Raw genomic sequence first — 15,271 nt, 5'->3', positions numbered from 1 at the left:
ATATGAATACTGATAGTATTAAATAATTTTATATTATTAATTAAATTAAAGAATCATATTAACCATATAACTAAAATTAATTTTGATTTTTTGTATACTTTATTTTTTGATATTTTGAAAATGATTATAAACTAATAAAACAGTTTAAAGTTTAACACTAGAAATTTTGTGATCATAGGTTAAATTTTTGTTATAAAAATTAAAATATATAAATAGTCGTAAAATTATATAAAGTAAAAGACCTCATTTTAATATCAACTCTAATTCACTTATTTATTTATTGTGATCTGTCCGGTTGTCTTTCTAATCCTCAGCGCCATTTGGTCAAGGGCATGTCTGTTTCTACTAGTTTATATTTGTGGTAATATAAATAGTTGGTTTATTAAACTGGAAATTTCTTCCTTTAATAACATAGTTTAAAGAGTATGGACTGAGTCAATTTAATAAACTAATGAAGAACAAGAAAAGATCAACAAATCTAGGCCTAATAAAACTCCATCACCGGCGTATATCTCTCAAGACAGAGACTGATCAACGGCTAATCATATCGACAAACCCTACTTCTAATGACTCCCTGTTCAACGGCTAATTTGTACCGACGAATCTTACTTCTAATTAAGAAGAAGAAGAAAAAGAAGAAGCCGTTGCCTGAACTCCCACAGACACCGCAGCATTCCACACCTATCTCGTCACTTCCCGATGATTTGCTATTGACTTGCTTCGCACGCATCTCTAGGTCATACTACCCAACTCTCTCCCTCGTCTCCAAAAGATTCCGATCTCTCCTTTCTTCCCCTGAGCTTTACGAGACCCGATCCCTCATAGGCCGCACCGAGAGTTGTCTCTATCTCTGCTTAGGGTTCCCTCCCGACCCAAACACTCGCTGGTTCACTCTCTGTCGGAAGCCTGACCAAACCCTAACCAACAAGAAGAAGTCAAGTGGCAATCTTATGGTTCCGGTCTCAGTTCTTAACGCTCCTCCTGTTGATTGGACAACTCTCGTCGCGGTCGGTCCTTACATCTACGCCATCTGCGGACACATTGAAAAAGCTCCCTGCTCTAACGTCCCGTTCCTTGACTGTCGAACTCACACGTGGCTCGAGGCTCCAAGCTTGCGGCTTGCATACACTGATAGTGAACATGATGGTAAGATGTATTTAGCAGGAATCGGTGAGAATCCAACTTCTTTGAACTGTATTGAAGTGTTCAACACAACGACACGAACTTGGAAGCCAGTGCCGCCCGGAAAACGTGAACTACACGGTAGGGATATGGAAGGAAAGATGATCGTCGCGAGCGTCAATAGAACTACTGGTGAGAAGGGTTTGGCTTTTAAGCCAAAGGAAAAGACAGGGGAGTTGCTAGGATCGAATACGGATTGGGATTCTCCCTGTATGATAGAGAACATAGCCTACTATTATAGGTCCAGTGGCGAGTTTGAATGGTTTGACACCAAGAATGATAGTTTTTTGGGGAAATTACGAGGTTTAGAAAGGCTACCAAAGTTTGCTGGTTACAGTTGTGTCAAATTGGTGGAACACGGTGGAAAGATGTTGGTTTTGTGGGACATGTATGTCCCTGCAAGTGGGTTTAAGGAGCTTATTATTTGGTGTGCAGAGATTAAGCTTGAACGGCGCAGCTGTGAAGAGATTCGGGGGGAAGTCGAGTGGTTTGATGCTGTTCTTAAAGTGCCCAAGTCTTACGAATTTATGTATGCTATCTCTTCTACTGTTTGATGGTGTAACCCTTTCTGCTACTGTTTGGATAAATGGGTCATCTGACAAGCGGGTAACGTTGTTGTAGTTGTGAATATAAATGTGTTTGAAAATGGTAAATTATTATTATTTTTTTGAACTTAAAAATGGTAAATTATTTCTAAAAACAGAACATATGGCTTGGCTTGTTTTTGAAAGAGATAGTTTGCAGCTATGCTCTTGCTGTTTGATGGATCACATTTGACGTTTTTGTTGTGAATATGTGTTACAAAATGTTTGATTGTATGTAAGAACAGAACATATATATGGGCTTTGTTCGATATTTCAAATTCCGTACGATAACTAGAAGCTCGAGCTTTGCTCCGATGAAATGCAGATAATATGGTGTAGATGATGTGCATGGTTTTTTTTTTCTGAGGGTATATATATACTAATAGAAGGAGATAGTTTGCAGCTATGCTCTTTGTTACAGGTGACACTCGTAACTAAGTTTAGATTCTCCATAAAGTATCTGTATCTTGTATGTATAATCCATGTAATTTTTTTTTTTTGGTAAAATGTTAAATACTCCCTCCGTTTCTTAAAGAATGTCGTTGTGACATTTTTCACACAAATTAAGAAAATTGTTGAAATATATGTAAGTTGTAATTAATTATACCTCTTTGACCAATAGTATTTTAGATAAATAAAATTATTTATAAAATCAATGCAGTTTACAATTAATTTTCAGCTGAAAGTTAATATAATTTACATTGGAATTGTAAAGTGATATTTTTTGTGTAACAAGAAAATAAGCTCAGAGTGACATTTATTATGAAACAGAGGGAGTATAATCCATGTAATTTCTTCTCAAATTAATAAGAAAGACGTTAAACGGAAGAATAATAAAGCTTATTTTCAATTACTATCATAGCTTCTCGAACTATACGAACCAATATGAAGCTACTTGAGCTATTGGTGCAGCAACTTCTAATGAAAAGTTTTTCAACCAAACTCTTTAAAAACGGATCATAACGCATACAAATTAAAAATTAAAATAAAACAAAATACATAGATTAAGTATTGAAATGCAAAGTTTTTTTTTTTTTTTAAATGCAACGTTATACTATCGGAATAATGTTGATGTTATTAGTAACATAACAAATAATAGTTCATGAATGCTATCATGTAAATCATATAGGTCATGTTGGTATTGATACATTATATTTGTCCAGATGTGTAGTTATGTAGTGATACATTACTTATGTACGTGATCATCATTTTTTTTTCTTTTGTTAAAGAAATGTGGATTTGAGTTACTCTATCAATCATAGCTAGACATAACGTGGTGTCACAATAGACTCGAAGGTATTAGGAAACACAAAAAAGCCCTTCCCCCAACCCAAAAAATAAATTGACGTTTCAAAAATGACGGCTGATACTAAACAAACGTTTCATATTATTGACTGATGACAAAAGTCTGCAACTGCGTTTTTATAAAGCGGATTGATTCGCTTCTATCTCTCCCAACATTCCTGAGAAACCAAGAAAAGCGAATCTAGTGTTAAAGATGGCGATGAAGAAGGCTAAAGAGATCGTTTCTAGCAATGCGGTCGTTGTTTTCAGGTCCGTCTCTTCTCGATGGTTGTTTGTGAAGGCTTTGATTGTGTGTATGTTGCCATGGAAAGATATCACGATTATCAAGCATATCATCCATGAAGAGTCTTTGTGTTTTGATGGTTTTATCTTTTGCAGCAAGTCTTATTGCCCATACTGTGTGAAAGTGAAGGATCTTTTGAAGAAACTGGGAGCTAAATTCATCGCCGTCGAGCTCGACAAAGAAAGTAACAATCCCCAATATTCTTCTTATAAATCATTTCATTGTTCATGATCCCAAAATCGAAGGCTTCTCTGCTTTTACTGTTTTTAGAAACTTTGTGATTGTTCTCTTCTCTTGCGTGGGTTCTCCGTAGAGTCCCAAGTATAAGTTTTATCATGAACCCACTGTAGAAAGTTTCTCTGGAGTTTCTTTTGATTCCAATCGAAGCATATCTCTAAAATGTCTCTCTGCTTTCTGTTAAAGTTAAGTTTTTGCTTTGATCCTTCTGCTCACGAGCCATCATTCATAATTTTCTCTCTTTTCTCTAAAGATTCCAGATAGTTTTTTCATTCCATGTATACGTATCTATCTGGAATCATTACACTCAGATGTGTATATTAATTTGATTCAGACTCACCAAAGAGTCCATACTCAACCATTGTTAATTGCTCTTGTTATTTATAATAAAGGTGATGGTACCCAAGTTCAATCAGCTCTTGCAGAATGGACAGGACAACGCACCGTTCCTAATGTGTTCATAGGCGGAAAACACATCGGTGGCTGCGATTGTAAGAGAACTAGAGCACAACTCTCTTTCCATTTTTTTTTTCTGATTTTTCCATTCGTTATTCTCTAAACCAAATCTTGTGGTTTTCATTTTTTTTGTAGCGGTAACCAACCTGCACAAAAATCGTAAGTTGGTTCCTCTGTTAACTGTGTTGGAGACGGGGTCCACCCACTCTAAACCCGTTTCAAGAATCCGGTCAAATATCATAAAAATTCGACAAGGAGACAACAGGTCCACGGAAGTTGAGGGCCCGTCTCGAGCTAGGAAGACTGTCCATGCCGAACTGAACACGATCAAAGCAAAATCAGATAGGAGATCAGGACATTAAGTATGGTCGTAAAGATATTTGATACTCTCCAGAGATCATGTCGTTATTATGATTCACCATCAGCACCCATAAAAGAAGGAACAAGGAGAAAGAGATGGAAATCCGAATTTCTTCAACTCAAATTGGGAAAATTCCATAAAAATACCCTAACTAAATTTTGTTAAGCTTTTTAATACCCAAACTTTTTCACTACCCAGTTTAATACCCCAACTAATTATTCTGCTCATTTTAATACCCAAACTTTTAACAATGTACCTACTTTAATACCCAAACTTTATTTATTTAAATAAAAATACTAATAAGTTTCGAACAAAACTTAATAAAATCTCAAAAATCTAAGAAAGAAATATTAAAAATTCTAACTTTATTTTAAGATTTAGAAAAGAAGGTAGATAAACCATGGAAATTTTATTTTTTCAAAAAATAAATGAATTTGAATGATAAAAATAAATTTTGTTTTTTATTTCAGAAAACAGACTAAATACAATATTTAAAACTTAGAAACTTTATTACAAAATTTAATATTTTACACTGTTTAGTTATTTCTATTTCTCAACCACCAAAAAAATTAGAATTTTCTGAGTTTATTTGGTAAATTTTAGAGATTTTAAAAATTTTATTTGAAACTTATTAGTATTTTTATTAAAATAAATAAAGTTCGGGTATTAAAGTGGGCACATATTTAAAAGTTTGGATATTAAAATGAGCAAAATAATTAGTTGGGATATTAAATTGGATAGTGAAAAAGTTTGGGTATTAAAAAACTTAACAAAATTTAGTTCGGATATTTTTATGGAATTTTCCCAACTCAAATTTATAGTCTAAATATTTTTGTACTCTTATTCTTTGATACCCTCATGGTCACCATTTTGTATCAGATCATATAATATCAATAAAACAAACATTTTCATACAAGATTATAAATAAACATTCTTTTGTTAGTCACTAATTTGGCACGTTAACATAAACTCTTGGAACCCTCTAAAGATTCTGATATGAGACCCACATTACAATGGCCGGGATAGTTAAATTGCAATGCAAAATGCAATCACCGATCTGGATATTGCACCACCTCAGGTAGTTAAGTTGCAAAATGCAAACTGTTGTCCCTGCTCTGTTTTGCCATACAGGTGGGCAAGTTGCAAACAGAAAAAAACAAGACCAATATCCGACTGAAAGACAAGACCAATATCCAGTCCAAGCCGATCTCAAGGCGACATAATCTAACGTGATTTGGGATACCGGCCTATGGACAATGTTCCAAAAGGGAGGAATCATTATGTTCCTTTATCAGAAGATTGTACGAGAAAACATTTGTCACATCACATGCATAAGAGACGAGCTCAGAGTAGCAGCTTTCAGGATCACTTTGCAAAGCAATCCCGTTTCCACTACGACCTCGTCTTAAACCAACCCAATACCCTCGAAGAGGCCTTTTATGATCATCGAGCATCAAGGCATATCAAACTGGAGGAGGAGAGAGTTGTCTCTATAACAAACTCACCAGTGGCGAACAGCCAAAATAGAGACCTAAAAGGCGCAGAACTCGGAGATCGCAAAAGAGCTCCTAGAGCTCAGAAAAGGATTAATGTGGTAATGGGTTTTAATCCACTATACGCTATTCGGTCTAGGTACTAGACGACCTTGGCCCACAAGAGTGACAATCCACAATCGACAAAGCGCAACTACGATTCACCAAGCCACAGACATCCTCGGTCAGCTAGTTGAAATGAGCCCACAAGAGTGACAATCCTCAAGCCTTCATTGGTCACAACAGTGAAATGAACCTCGCCGCTTATGCTCTCCTTCAAAGCACTTCCATTCGTTTCATCTATGTTGTTATGGTAAGCACCTTATGATATCCACAAGTAGAAATCACTTTTCTCTCCTGTTGCGTTTCACCAAAATTATGCTTCAACGTTCGAATGTGGCAGCACAATTGGTTTAATTAGGGCTGTAAAGTTAAAACTGTCACTCTAAAGAAGGAAAGTGTTAAGTGTGTTGGTACGGGAGCAATAAGTGTTCTAACTTGCTTTATTTATTTTTTACAACAAATAAGTGTTCTAACTTGTTATTAGAAGTCATGTAATTTTCTCATATTCAAATACGAATAATTCTTGTGGTGTGAAGTACTTGGTCAAGTTGGGATACTCGATCAAGTTGGGGTACTTGATCAAGTTGGGGTACTTGGTCAAGTTGGGGTACTTAGTCAAGTTGGGGTACTTTTGTATGCAGAAAGACAACTTCCATACTTTTGTCTTCTTCACTTCAAATATCTTTCTTTTTTTGAATAAAATGATGACCATTTAGCAAAACGTGGTGGAGTTAACCCACCAACGCCATGACTGCGACTAAATTCACTTTGCTTCCCGAGAGTTTCATGAGAGAAGCTAGAGAAGAGAAAGTGGCGTGGAGATACTTCAGCAGAGATGTTCTGCCGTTTGCTGCCATGTTTGCGGTGGAATGTACCTCTGTTGGAGCTAGCACACTGTACAAGGCTGCATCTTCAAGAGGATTGAGCTTCTATGTCTTTGTCTTTTACTCCTATCTTGTTTCAGCACTTGTCCTTCTCCCACTTTCCCTCATCTTTGGAAGGTACTTGATCTCTTCATCCTCCACTCTTTGCCTAGTAATAAACTTTACAAGAATATTGAACTGATTTTGTCTACGTAGGTCAAGAAAATTGCCTCCAGCCAAGTCTCCTCTCTTCTTCAAGATTTTCATACTCGGACTTGTCGGGTAAAAATAATACACTGCTGCTTCAACATTGTAGGGCATATCTTCTTTTTAACTTGTACAGTATAGAACAGGTTCATGTCGCATATAGCTGGTTGTAAGGGTATAGAGTATAGTTCCCCTACTCTTGCTTCTGCTATCAGCAACCTCACGCCAGCTTTCACATTCACTCTGGCCCTTATCTTCAGGTTTTACCTTGTTCTTTTTCTTCTGTTTTGAGAAAATAGTCTGGAAAATGGAACAGGTTGTCACAGAGACGTTCATAATAAAAAGTTTACCCTTGTGAGGTCTGCTTGTTACTATCTGCTTCTAACTGGTTCTGCTTCCTTGGGTCACTCTTAAAGGATGGAACACGTAAGGTTAAGGAGCTCTTCAAGTCAGGCTAAAATCATTGGCGCAATATTATCTATATCTGGTGCTCTAGTAATTGTGCTATACAAAGGTCCAAAGGTTTTCTCTGGGACATCCTTTACACCATCACCTCTTACCATTTCGCTTGACCAGAATTTTGACTTCGTCCGATCCAAGTTGGATGATCGGAGGCCTTTTGCTTGCTTCACAGTATTTTCTTGTATCAGTCTGGTATATTATTCAGGTATAGACAATTTGTAAGTTCATTTAAATAAAAAGACGTTAGGTTGTTCTTGACTGCACATGCAGCTCTTTCTAATATCTGGTTTCAGACTCAGGTAATGGAGGCATACCCTGAAGAAATACAAGTAGTCTTCTTGTACAACTTATTTGCAACACTAATCTCAGCACCAGTGTGCTTATTTTTGGAAAGCAACATGACTTCTTGGGTGCTTAAACCAGATATTTCCCTCGCTTCAATCGTATACTCGGTGAGCATCAATCAAATAAATACAATCTGCTTCCACTACTGGCGATGTTATAAGCTAAACAACGAACAACTTCATTCTCAGGGATTCTTAGTTTCAATGTTCGGCGCGCTTACCCACACATGGGGTCTACATCTAAAAGGCCCCGTCTACGTATCCTTGTTTAGGCCATTGTCTATCGCTATTGCAGTCGCCATGGGTGCTATTTTCCTTGGCGATGCACTTCACCTTGGGAGGTACAATATCTTTCATATTCTTCATTTAGCTAGTATTTAATTGAAGATTTTTAACTCTCTAATAAGCTTATTGACAAAGTAATAACTGATTTAGATTTCACCAATTTTGGTGTTGTGAGCAGTGTCATTGGATCAGTGATATTGTGCTATGGGTTCTACACTGTAATTTGGGGCAAAGCAAGAGAGGATTCAACCAAAGCTGTAGCTGGTTCTGAGCATTCACCGTTGCTTCTTACACACGTCGTTGGAGAGACGAAGACTTGTTAGTAAGATAGGATTGATACAAAGTGTATAATCCGTCCTTATACTATTGATTTATAAGAAAATTTTACAAAACCACTTTTAAAAATATTCCGAAAGGATTGGTTTAAGTTAATAGAATGATGCAAATGGACAAAAGGTGCATAGCTAAATGTCATATGTTGAAAACAAAGCTCAGTTAGTGCAATCAGCCAAAGCAGAGCTAAAAGATTTCTTCATTTGATGAGAATGCTTCAGTTGATAAGTTCTTCAGAAGCTGATTCACCTGAAGGTATTAAGAGAGCTTTTTGTATGTTTAAACAAAGTTTTGGTTAAAATAAGTTATTCCAAGGAATAATTTTAACTGGCCATTTCTCATTTACATGGAAAAAGAACTAGTCATAAATCCATAACAGAGTCCAACCACAACAACCCAATTGATCATCTCCATGCAATATCTGGTTCTAGCTTCCTTTGCTACTGAGTCAGCACAGATATTTTTGGCTCCTAGGATATTGATTACCCAAGGCTTTCTTCCACTCCGCAAACAGTTGCCTCTTTCATCATCGCATGAGCTCTGGTTTCCACCATCATTTCCGAGAGTCGAAGAAACTCTGATACCTTTGATTTAGTAAAACCTTGAACGTTCAATTGATTACACAAATGAGAATACAAGAATGAAGAAGAAGATAGAATGTTTACAATTTTCTGAATGAATCTAATTTCTGTTAGCTACTATATATTTTTATAACGAACAGTGTTTTTACTCGTTAAACTGATAAGGTTGTTATCCGACGTGGCACTCAGTCCCCTCGATGATGTGTCCTCCTCTGTTTATCTGTATCATGAAGTTACTTGCCGCTGAAGGTAAAGAAAAGAAACAGATCAAAATACTTATTTCTGAAGAAAGGCTATTTCCATAGCTAAAGAAAATAAACTGAAATGGCAAAACTTACTTGTCGTGGGTCCCAAGCATATTCAAATACGTTTCCTATTGTCGAGTGTTGATATTTATTTATGGAGAAAGACTATTTCCAATAGTGATGTCATCACTGAAAATATCTTGGTTTCTAAATAAATTAATGGTGGAGTTAACCCACAAACACCATAATTGCGTCTACATTCACTTTGATTCAAGAGAGTTTCTGAGATACCAAGAGATCTGTGATGAGAGGAGCTAGCGAAGAGACAGTGGCGTGGAGATACTTTAGCAGAGATGTTCTGCCGTTTGCTGCCATGTTTACTGTGGAGTGTACCACTGTTGGGTCGACCACACTGTACAAGGCTGCATCTCTAAGAGGATTGAGCTTCTACGTCTTTGTCTTTTACTCTTATCTTGTTTCCACACTTCTCCTTCTACCACTTTCCCTCATCTTTGGAAGGTACCTGATCTCTTCATCCTCTCTTTTACCCCGTATGCTCTTTTCAAGAAATATTAAATTACTTTTCAATATGCAGGTCAAGAAGATTGCCTCCAGCCAAGTCTCCTCTGTTCTTCAAGATTTTCATACTTGGGCTTCTTGGGTAATACTACACTCCTGCGTCTTGATTAAAGGGCATTTCTGGTTTTTAATTTGTATGGAACAGGTTCATGTCGCAGATAGCTGGTTGTAAGGGTATAGAATACAGTTCTCCTACTCTCGCTTCTGCTATCAGCAACCTCACGCCAGCTTTCACATTCACGCTCGCCGTTATCTTCAGGTTTTACCTTGTTCTCTTTCTTCTCTGTTTTGAGAAAATAGTCTGGAAAACGAAACAGGTCTAGACGTGGCCCCAGTGAATATATATATATATATATATATTGTCATGTTATATACTATGAAATACAAAGTAAAATTTGAAGTTCTTGAATTAGTGGTCACAGAGTCAATAGTACAAGTTTAACCTTGTGGTTGACCACAAGTTGGGTGTATCTGAGGTCTGTTTGTTACTATCTGCTTCTAATTGGTTCTGCTTCGTTTTGTGGCTCATAAAGAATGGAACAAGTAACGTTAAGGAGCTCTGCGAGCCAGGCTAAAATCATTGGTGCAATACTATCTATATCTGGTGCTCTAGTAATTGTGCTTTATAAAGGCCCCAAGGTTCTCTCTGGTGCACCTTTTACACCTTCATCATCTCCACCCATTTCGCTTGACCAGCATTTAGCTTCGTCCGATTCAAGTTGGATGATTGGAGGCCTATTTCTTGCTTCGCAGTATTTTCTTCTATCAGTCTGGTATATTCTTCAGGTATAAAGTTCATTAGAAAAAAGAGAGTTTAGGTTGTTCTTGACACATGGAGCTCTTTCTAAAATTCGGTAGCCGTATCTGGTTTCAGACTCGGGTTATGGAGACATACCCTGAAGAAATAAGTGTAGTCTTCTTCTACAACGTATTTGCAATGCTAATCTCAGCGCCAGTGTGCTTATTTTTGGAAAGCAACATGACTTCTTGGGTGCTTAAACCAGATATTTCCCTCGCTGCAATCGTATACTCGGTGAGCATTAACTAACACTTGAAGATGATGTTCTAAGCTAAACAACTACCTACTTCATTCACAGGGATTCTTCGTTTCAATGTTCAGCGCGCTTACCCACACATGGGGTCTACATCTGAAAGGCCCTGTCTACATATCCTTGTTTAGGCCATTGTCTATTGGGATTGCAGTCGCCATGGGTGCTATATTCCTCGGCGATGCACTTCACATTGGGAGGTATCATGCATATCTTTCATATTCTTCATTCTTAGCATGTAATGAATTTTATCTATCTAATAAGCTTATCAGTAAAGTATTAACTGATCATTTTATATTTAACCATTTTTGTTTTGTGAGCAGTGTCATTGGATCAATGATATTGTGCTTTGGGTTCTACACTGTAATTTGGGGCAAAGCAAGGGAGGATTCAACCAAAACTGTAGCTGGTTCTGAGCATTCACCTTTGCTGCTTACACACGTCGTTGGAGACGGGGACTCTTAGGATTGATGAAAGCGATAAATCCTTACACTAATGATTTGTAAAGATTTTGCACCAAATCACTTTTATAATATTCACTAAAAGGATTGGTTTAAGTTAATAGTATGATGCAAATGGCGCATAGTTGAATTTTCAAGCGTATGAAAACAAAGCTCACTGATGCATTCAGCCAAAGCAGCGCTAAAAGATTTTTCATATTTCATGAGAACGCTTCAGTTGATAACTCCTTCATAAGCTGATTTCAGCTGAAGGTATTAAGAGCAACAATTTCATATGTCCATGCTCAAGCTTTCAAGATTCAAGAAATATCATCACTCCAAGTCCACAGCCATTTTCATTAATTTTTCTTTTGAACTGAATATTCATTAGTCTTTGTTTATTTATTTCCTTGTTTAAGGATATTTTTGCATAAATTTTAAAATAAAATATATGAAAATATATAAATTTAAAAATTATTATTTTCAGTGGATGTTTATCATTTTGAATATGTTAAATTTCTTTTTACCAAAAATTGCAAGAATATATAGATTGATTATTTATTAGTGTTTGCTGACAAATTAAATTATGCATAAAACATAAGATTTATAAAAACGTATAATAATTATGTCATATAGACCAAACATATAAAATTTATAAAAACGAAAAAATACCCGCGATGGGGGGATCTCTAAGCAGTTTTTAAACCATCACAAGATATGCCATAGTTATATCTTTTTATATCTTACACAAGAATGCTTTTCACACATTTGCTTCTTCTTTTTTAACTTTTTCAAATTTTGCATTTATTTAATGGGAAGATACACTTGTGATACTGCAAATGGGGATTTCCTAAGCTTGCATATAGACTTCTGTGTTATATTTTCGAGTATTAGGAACACTTAAAGTCTCCACATATTGATAATGTCACTGAATAAACTGCAATATTTTTTTAGAGTAGTAGAGTAGTAACCGATATTGATTTCTCCATATATATGTGGGTAGTGTGGTTGGTTCAGTTATATTGTGCATTGGATTCTACAGTGAGATTTGGGAAAAATCAAGCGAACATGCAATAATGGTCCCTGTACATGTTTATTAACTTATTTCTGGTAAGATGTTTATATATATATTGTTCCAAAAAGATTCTAGAGTGATGCTATTATTTCAGTTTGCTATTTTATCAATCGGATTCCCACAAAGATACTCATCTTTATCCATATATATGTTGTGGGTAGTGTGGTTGGTTCAATTATATTGTGCATTGGATTCTACAGTGTGATTTGGGAAAAATGAAGAGAGCATGAAATAATGGTTGGGAAAAATAAAGAGAGCGTGAAATAATGGTCCCTGTACATGTTTATTAGTAATGCCTTCTTATTTCTGGTAAGATGTTTATATATATATATATATATATATGTATATGTATATGTATATTCCATATACGAAGGGGTTTCTGTTATATTTTGGTTAGTATTCTGAGGCATATAAAAGCGAGTACATAAGTCTTGGTCATTGGAATTTAATTTTTAAATGGAAGTTAGAAATTTCTTTAGTTGAGTGATTGTAGCCTGAATAAAGTATTGAAGCCTATAATGAGCGAAGGTCCTTGTCGTGGGTCCTTGTAATATTCTGATATTATTCTTGTGGTGGGAAGTATATGGTCAAGTTGGGATATTTTTTATTTTTTTGTAAAAAAGCTTTCAAAAGTTGGGATATTTTCCTGCACTAAAAAAATGTCTTGATTTTTAATAAGAACAATTTAGCAACAACAACCCTGGTGATGTTAATAACCAAGATCATGAATCCTTAGTTGACTTGAGAGAATTCCTGAGAATCTGGATATCATGAGAGAAACAGTGGCCTGGAGGTACTTCAGCCGAGATGTTGTGCCCTTTGCGGCAATGATCGCAGTGGAGTGTACCACGGTCGGATCGTCCACACTGTTCAAAGCTGCGACCTTGAGAGGATTCAGTTTTTATGTCTTTGTCTTCTACTCTTATGTTGTTGCAACACTTGTCCTATTTACACTTTCCCTCATCTTTGGAAGGTGTTTAATCTTCTCAACTAACTCTTTATTCAATATAATATAATATTTTTTCAAGAATATGTAACTTAACTTTACATGTGCAGGAAGAGAAGATTACCTTCGCCCAAGTCTCCTCTCTTCTTCAAGATTTTCTTACTTACGCTTCTTGGGTAACTGTTTCAAGATTTATGAGTATTCTTCGGCTTTTCCTTTTCTAGTTTGCTAACTTGGCAGAAAACAGGCTCACCTCGCGTATAGCTGGTTGTAAAGGAATAGAATATAGTTCCCCAACTCTTTCTTCTGCTATAAGCAACCTCACACCAGCTTTCACGTTCATGCTTGCCGTCTTCTTCAGGTTCCTTTCTTTCTTCTCTTTCGTTTTGGAGAAATATGGTTTGTGTGTTGCTATATCATCTAAAGTGGTTTTGTCTTCCGCGGATGACTCGTAAAGGATGGAACAAATAATGTTGAGAAGCTCTGCAACACAGGCTAAAATCATTGGCACGATAGTATCTATATCTGGTGCTCTGGTTATCGTTCTTTATAAAGGCCCAAAACTTCTTGTTGCTGCATCTTTTACTTCATTCGAGCCAAGTTGGATCATTGGAGGCCTTTTGCTAGCTTTGCAGTTTTTGCTTCTTTCAGTCTGGTATATTCTTCAGGTAGTACATTAACATAAAGCTTTACGTTTGATGCTAATGCTTAAAGTTGAGCTAAAGTCGGCAGCTGTACAGACTCAGATCATGGAGATATACCCTGAAGAAATAAGCGTAGTCCTCTTCTACAACATGTGTGCAACGCTAATCTCAGCGCTAGTATGTCTATTTGCAGAAAGAGACTTCAATTCTTGGAAGCTTAAACCGGGAGTCTCACTCGTTGCAGTTATATACTCAGTGAGTAATCAAACATTACAACGCTCTCCAAAGTACGTACTCATATCTTCTTATCTCAAGCTTTGAAGCTGAAACTCTGTTTCAGGGATTCTTTGATACATCATTGGGCTCAGTTATCCACACATGGGGTCTGCATTTGAAGGGTCCGGTCTATGTATCCTTGTTCAAGCCCTTGTCTATTGCCATTGCAGTCGCCATGGCTTCTATATTCCTTGGAGATGCACTTCACCTAGGGAGGTACCATTATCTTTCAGATTCTTACTTTCAACTATAGTGTCTCTTTATTTAGCACAAAAAAATAAGAAACTATAGTGTCTCTTTACTGAAATAGTTCGAGAATTTTGGTTGTTGGGTAATAAGATTCAATGATTAATACATATTATTTTGTACCTATGTGTTGTGGCAGTGTGGTTGGATCAGTGATATTGAGCTTTGGATTTTATACTGTGATTTGGGGTAAAGCAAGAGAAGATACAACCAAAACAATAAGTGATTCTGAGCAGTCACTTTTGTTTCCTACACAGAACAGAGAAGATCAAACCTTATCATGAAGATATGTTATCATGTTGGATACAATACAAGGGAAATAATTTATATTGTATATATATCTCCTTCTTTCAGATCAACATCTTGTATATGCATATGTTTGACCAAATTTGTTTTTTTCCTTGGATTATTTAGAAGGTGGTGTAGTTTCATAGATTAATTAAGGGTACTAATTTTAGTTGAAGATGAGTCCCAAGAATTTAGTTCAAGACTTTTTCATTAACTAATTTTGTATCCATTTGAAGATGGGTCCCAAGAATTTAGTTCAGTATTTTAGTTTCATAGACTCATCTAATAATTTTTGTATCCATTTGAAAACGGGTCCCTGTCTGTCTATCTTATCTTGTACTATGTATGCTTCAGTTTTTGACTTTATTGATTTTTTGGGACTTTATTGATTACTAGAACTTTTTT

General features: G+C 36.1%; 4 protein-coding genes and 1 pseudogene across 5 annotated transcripts; all 5 read left to right on the top strand.

Annotated features, from left to right (window-relative positions):
* The first annotated feature begins 509 nt into the window (after positions 1–509).
* Positions 510–2,000, top strand: LOC108852726 (putative F-box/kelch-repeat protein At4g39600). The gene has a single exon (XM_018626219.2). It carries the CDS (start codon positions 567–569, stop codon positions 1,734–1,736), a length of 1,170 nt encoding a protein of 389 aa, XP_018481721.1. The 5' UTR covers positions 510–566; the 3' UTR covers positions 1,737–2,000.
* Positions 2,001–3,145: 1,145 nt separating this feature from the next.
* LOC108852011 (glutaredoxin-like) lies at positions 3,146–4,576 on the top strand. The gene is made up of 4 exons (XM_018625492.2): positions 3,146–3,320; positions 3,450–3,538; positions 3,984–4,082; positions 4,183–4,576. The coding sequence occupies exons 1-4, from the start codon at positions 3,265–3,267 to the stop codon at positions 4,407–4,409; spliced, it is 471 nt and encodes a 156-aa protein (XP_018480994.1). The 5' UTR covers positions 3,146–3,264; the 3' UTR covers positions 4,410–4,576.
* A 2,163-nt stretch (positions 4,577–6,739) lies between these two features.
* On the top strand, positions 6,740–8,561 carry LOC108852634 (WAT1-related protein At5g40240-like; annotated as a pseudogene).
* Positions 8,562–9,523: 962 nt separating this feature from the next.
* On the top strand, positions 9,524–11,621 carry LOC108851653 (WAT1-related protein At5g40240). 2 transcript variants are annotated; one of them, XM_018625113.2, is made up of 7 exons: positions 9,524–9,842; positions 9,919–9,984; positions 10,048–10,161; positions 10,436–10,688; positions 10,777–10,935; positions 11,000–11,151; positions 11,275–11,621. In XM_018625113.2, exons 1-7 carry the CDS (start codon positions 9,628–9,630, stop codon positions 11,414–11,416), a joined length of 1,101 nt encoding a protein of 366 aa, XP_018480615.1. In that variant the 5' UTR covers positions 9,524–9,627; the 3' UTR covers positions 11,417–11,621. The 2 variants fall into 2 exon arrangements, with proteins under 2 accessions (XP_018480615.1, XP_056863682.1); XM_057007702.1 differs by having other exon boundaries at positions 9,773–9,842; positions 10,061–10,161.
* Positions 11,622–13,036: 1,415 nt separating this feature from the next.
* LOC108849851 (WAT1-related protein At4g15540) lies at positions 13,037–15,035 on the top strand. The gene is made up of 7 exons (XM_018623464.2): positions 13,037–13,439; positions 13,523–13,588; positions 13,660–13,773; positions 13,870–14,080; positions 14,153–14,311; positions 14,397–14,548; positions 14,718–15,035. The coding sequence occupies exons 1-7, from the start codon at positions 13,237–13,239 to the stop codon at positions 14,860–14,862; spliced, it is 1,050 nt and encodes a 349-aa protein (XP_018478966.1). The 5' UTR covers positions 13,037–13,236; the 3' UTR covers positions 14,863–15,035.
* The last annotated feature ends 236 nt before the right edge of the window (positions 15,036–15,271 follow it).

This window comes from Raphanus sativus, chromosome 4 (assembly GCF_000801105.2).
Source record: "Raphanus sativus cultivar WK10039 chromosome 4, ASM80110v3, whole genome shotgun sequence".
Lineage (NCBI taxonomy): Eukaryota > Viridiplantae > Streptophyta > Magnoliopsida > Brassicales > Brassicaceae > Raphanus > Raphanus sativus.
Note: the sequence above shows the minus strand (reverse complement) of the source record. Positions and strands in the feature narration are given on the sequence as shown.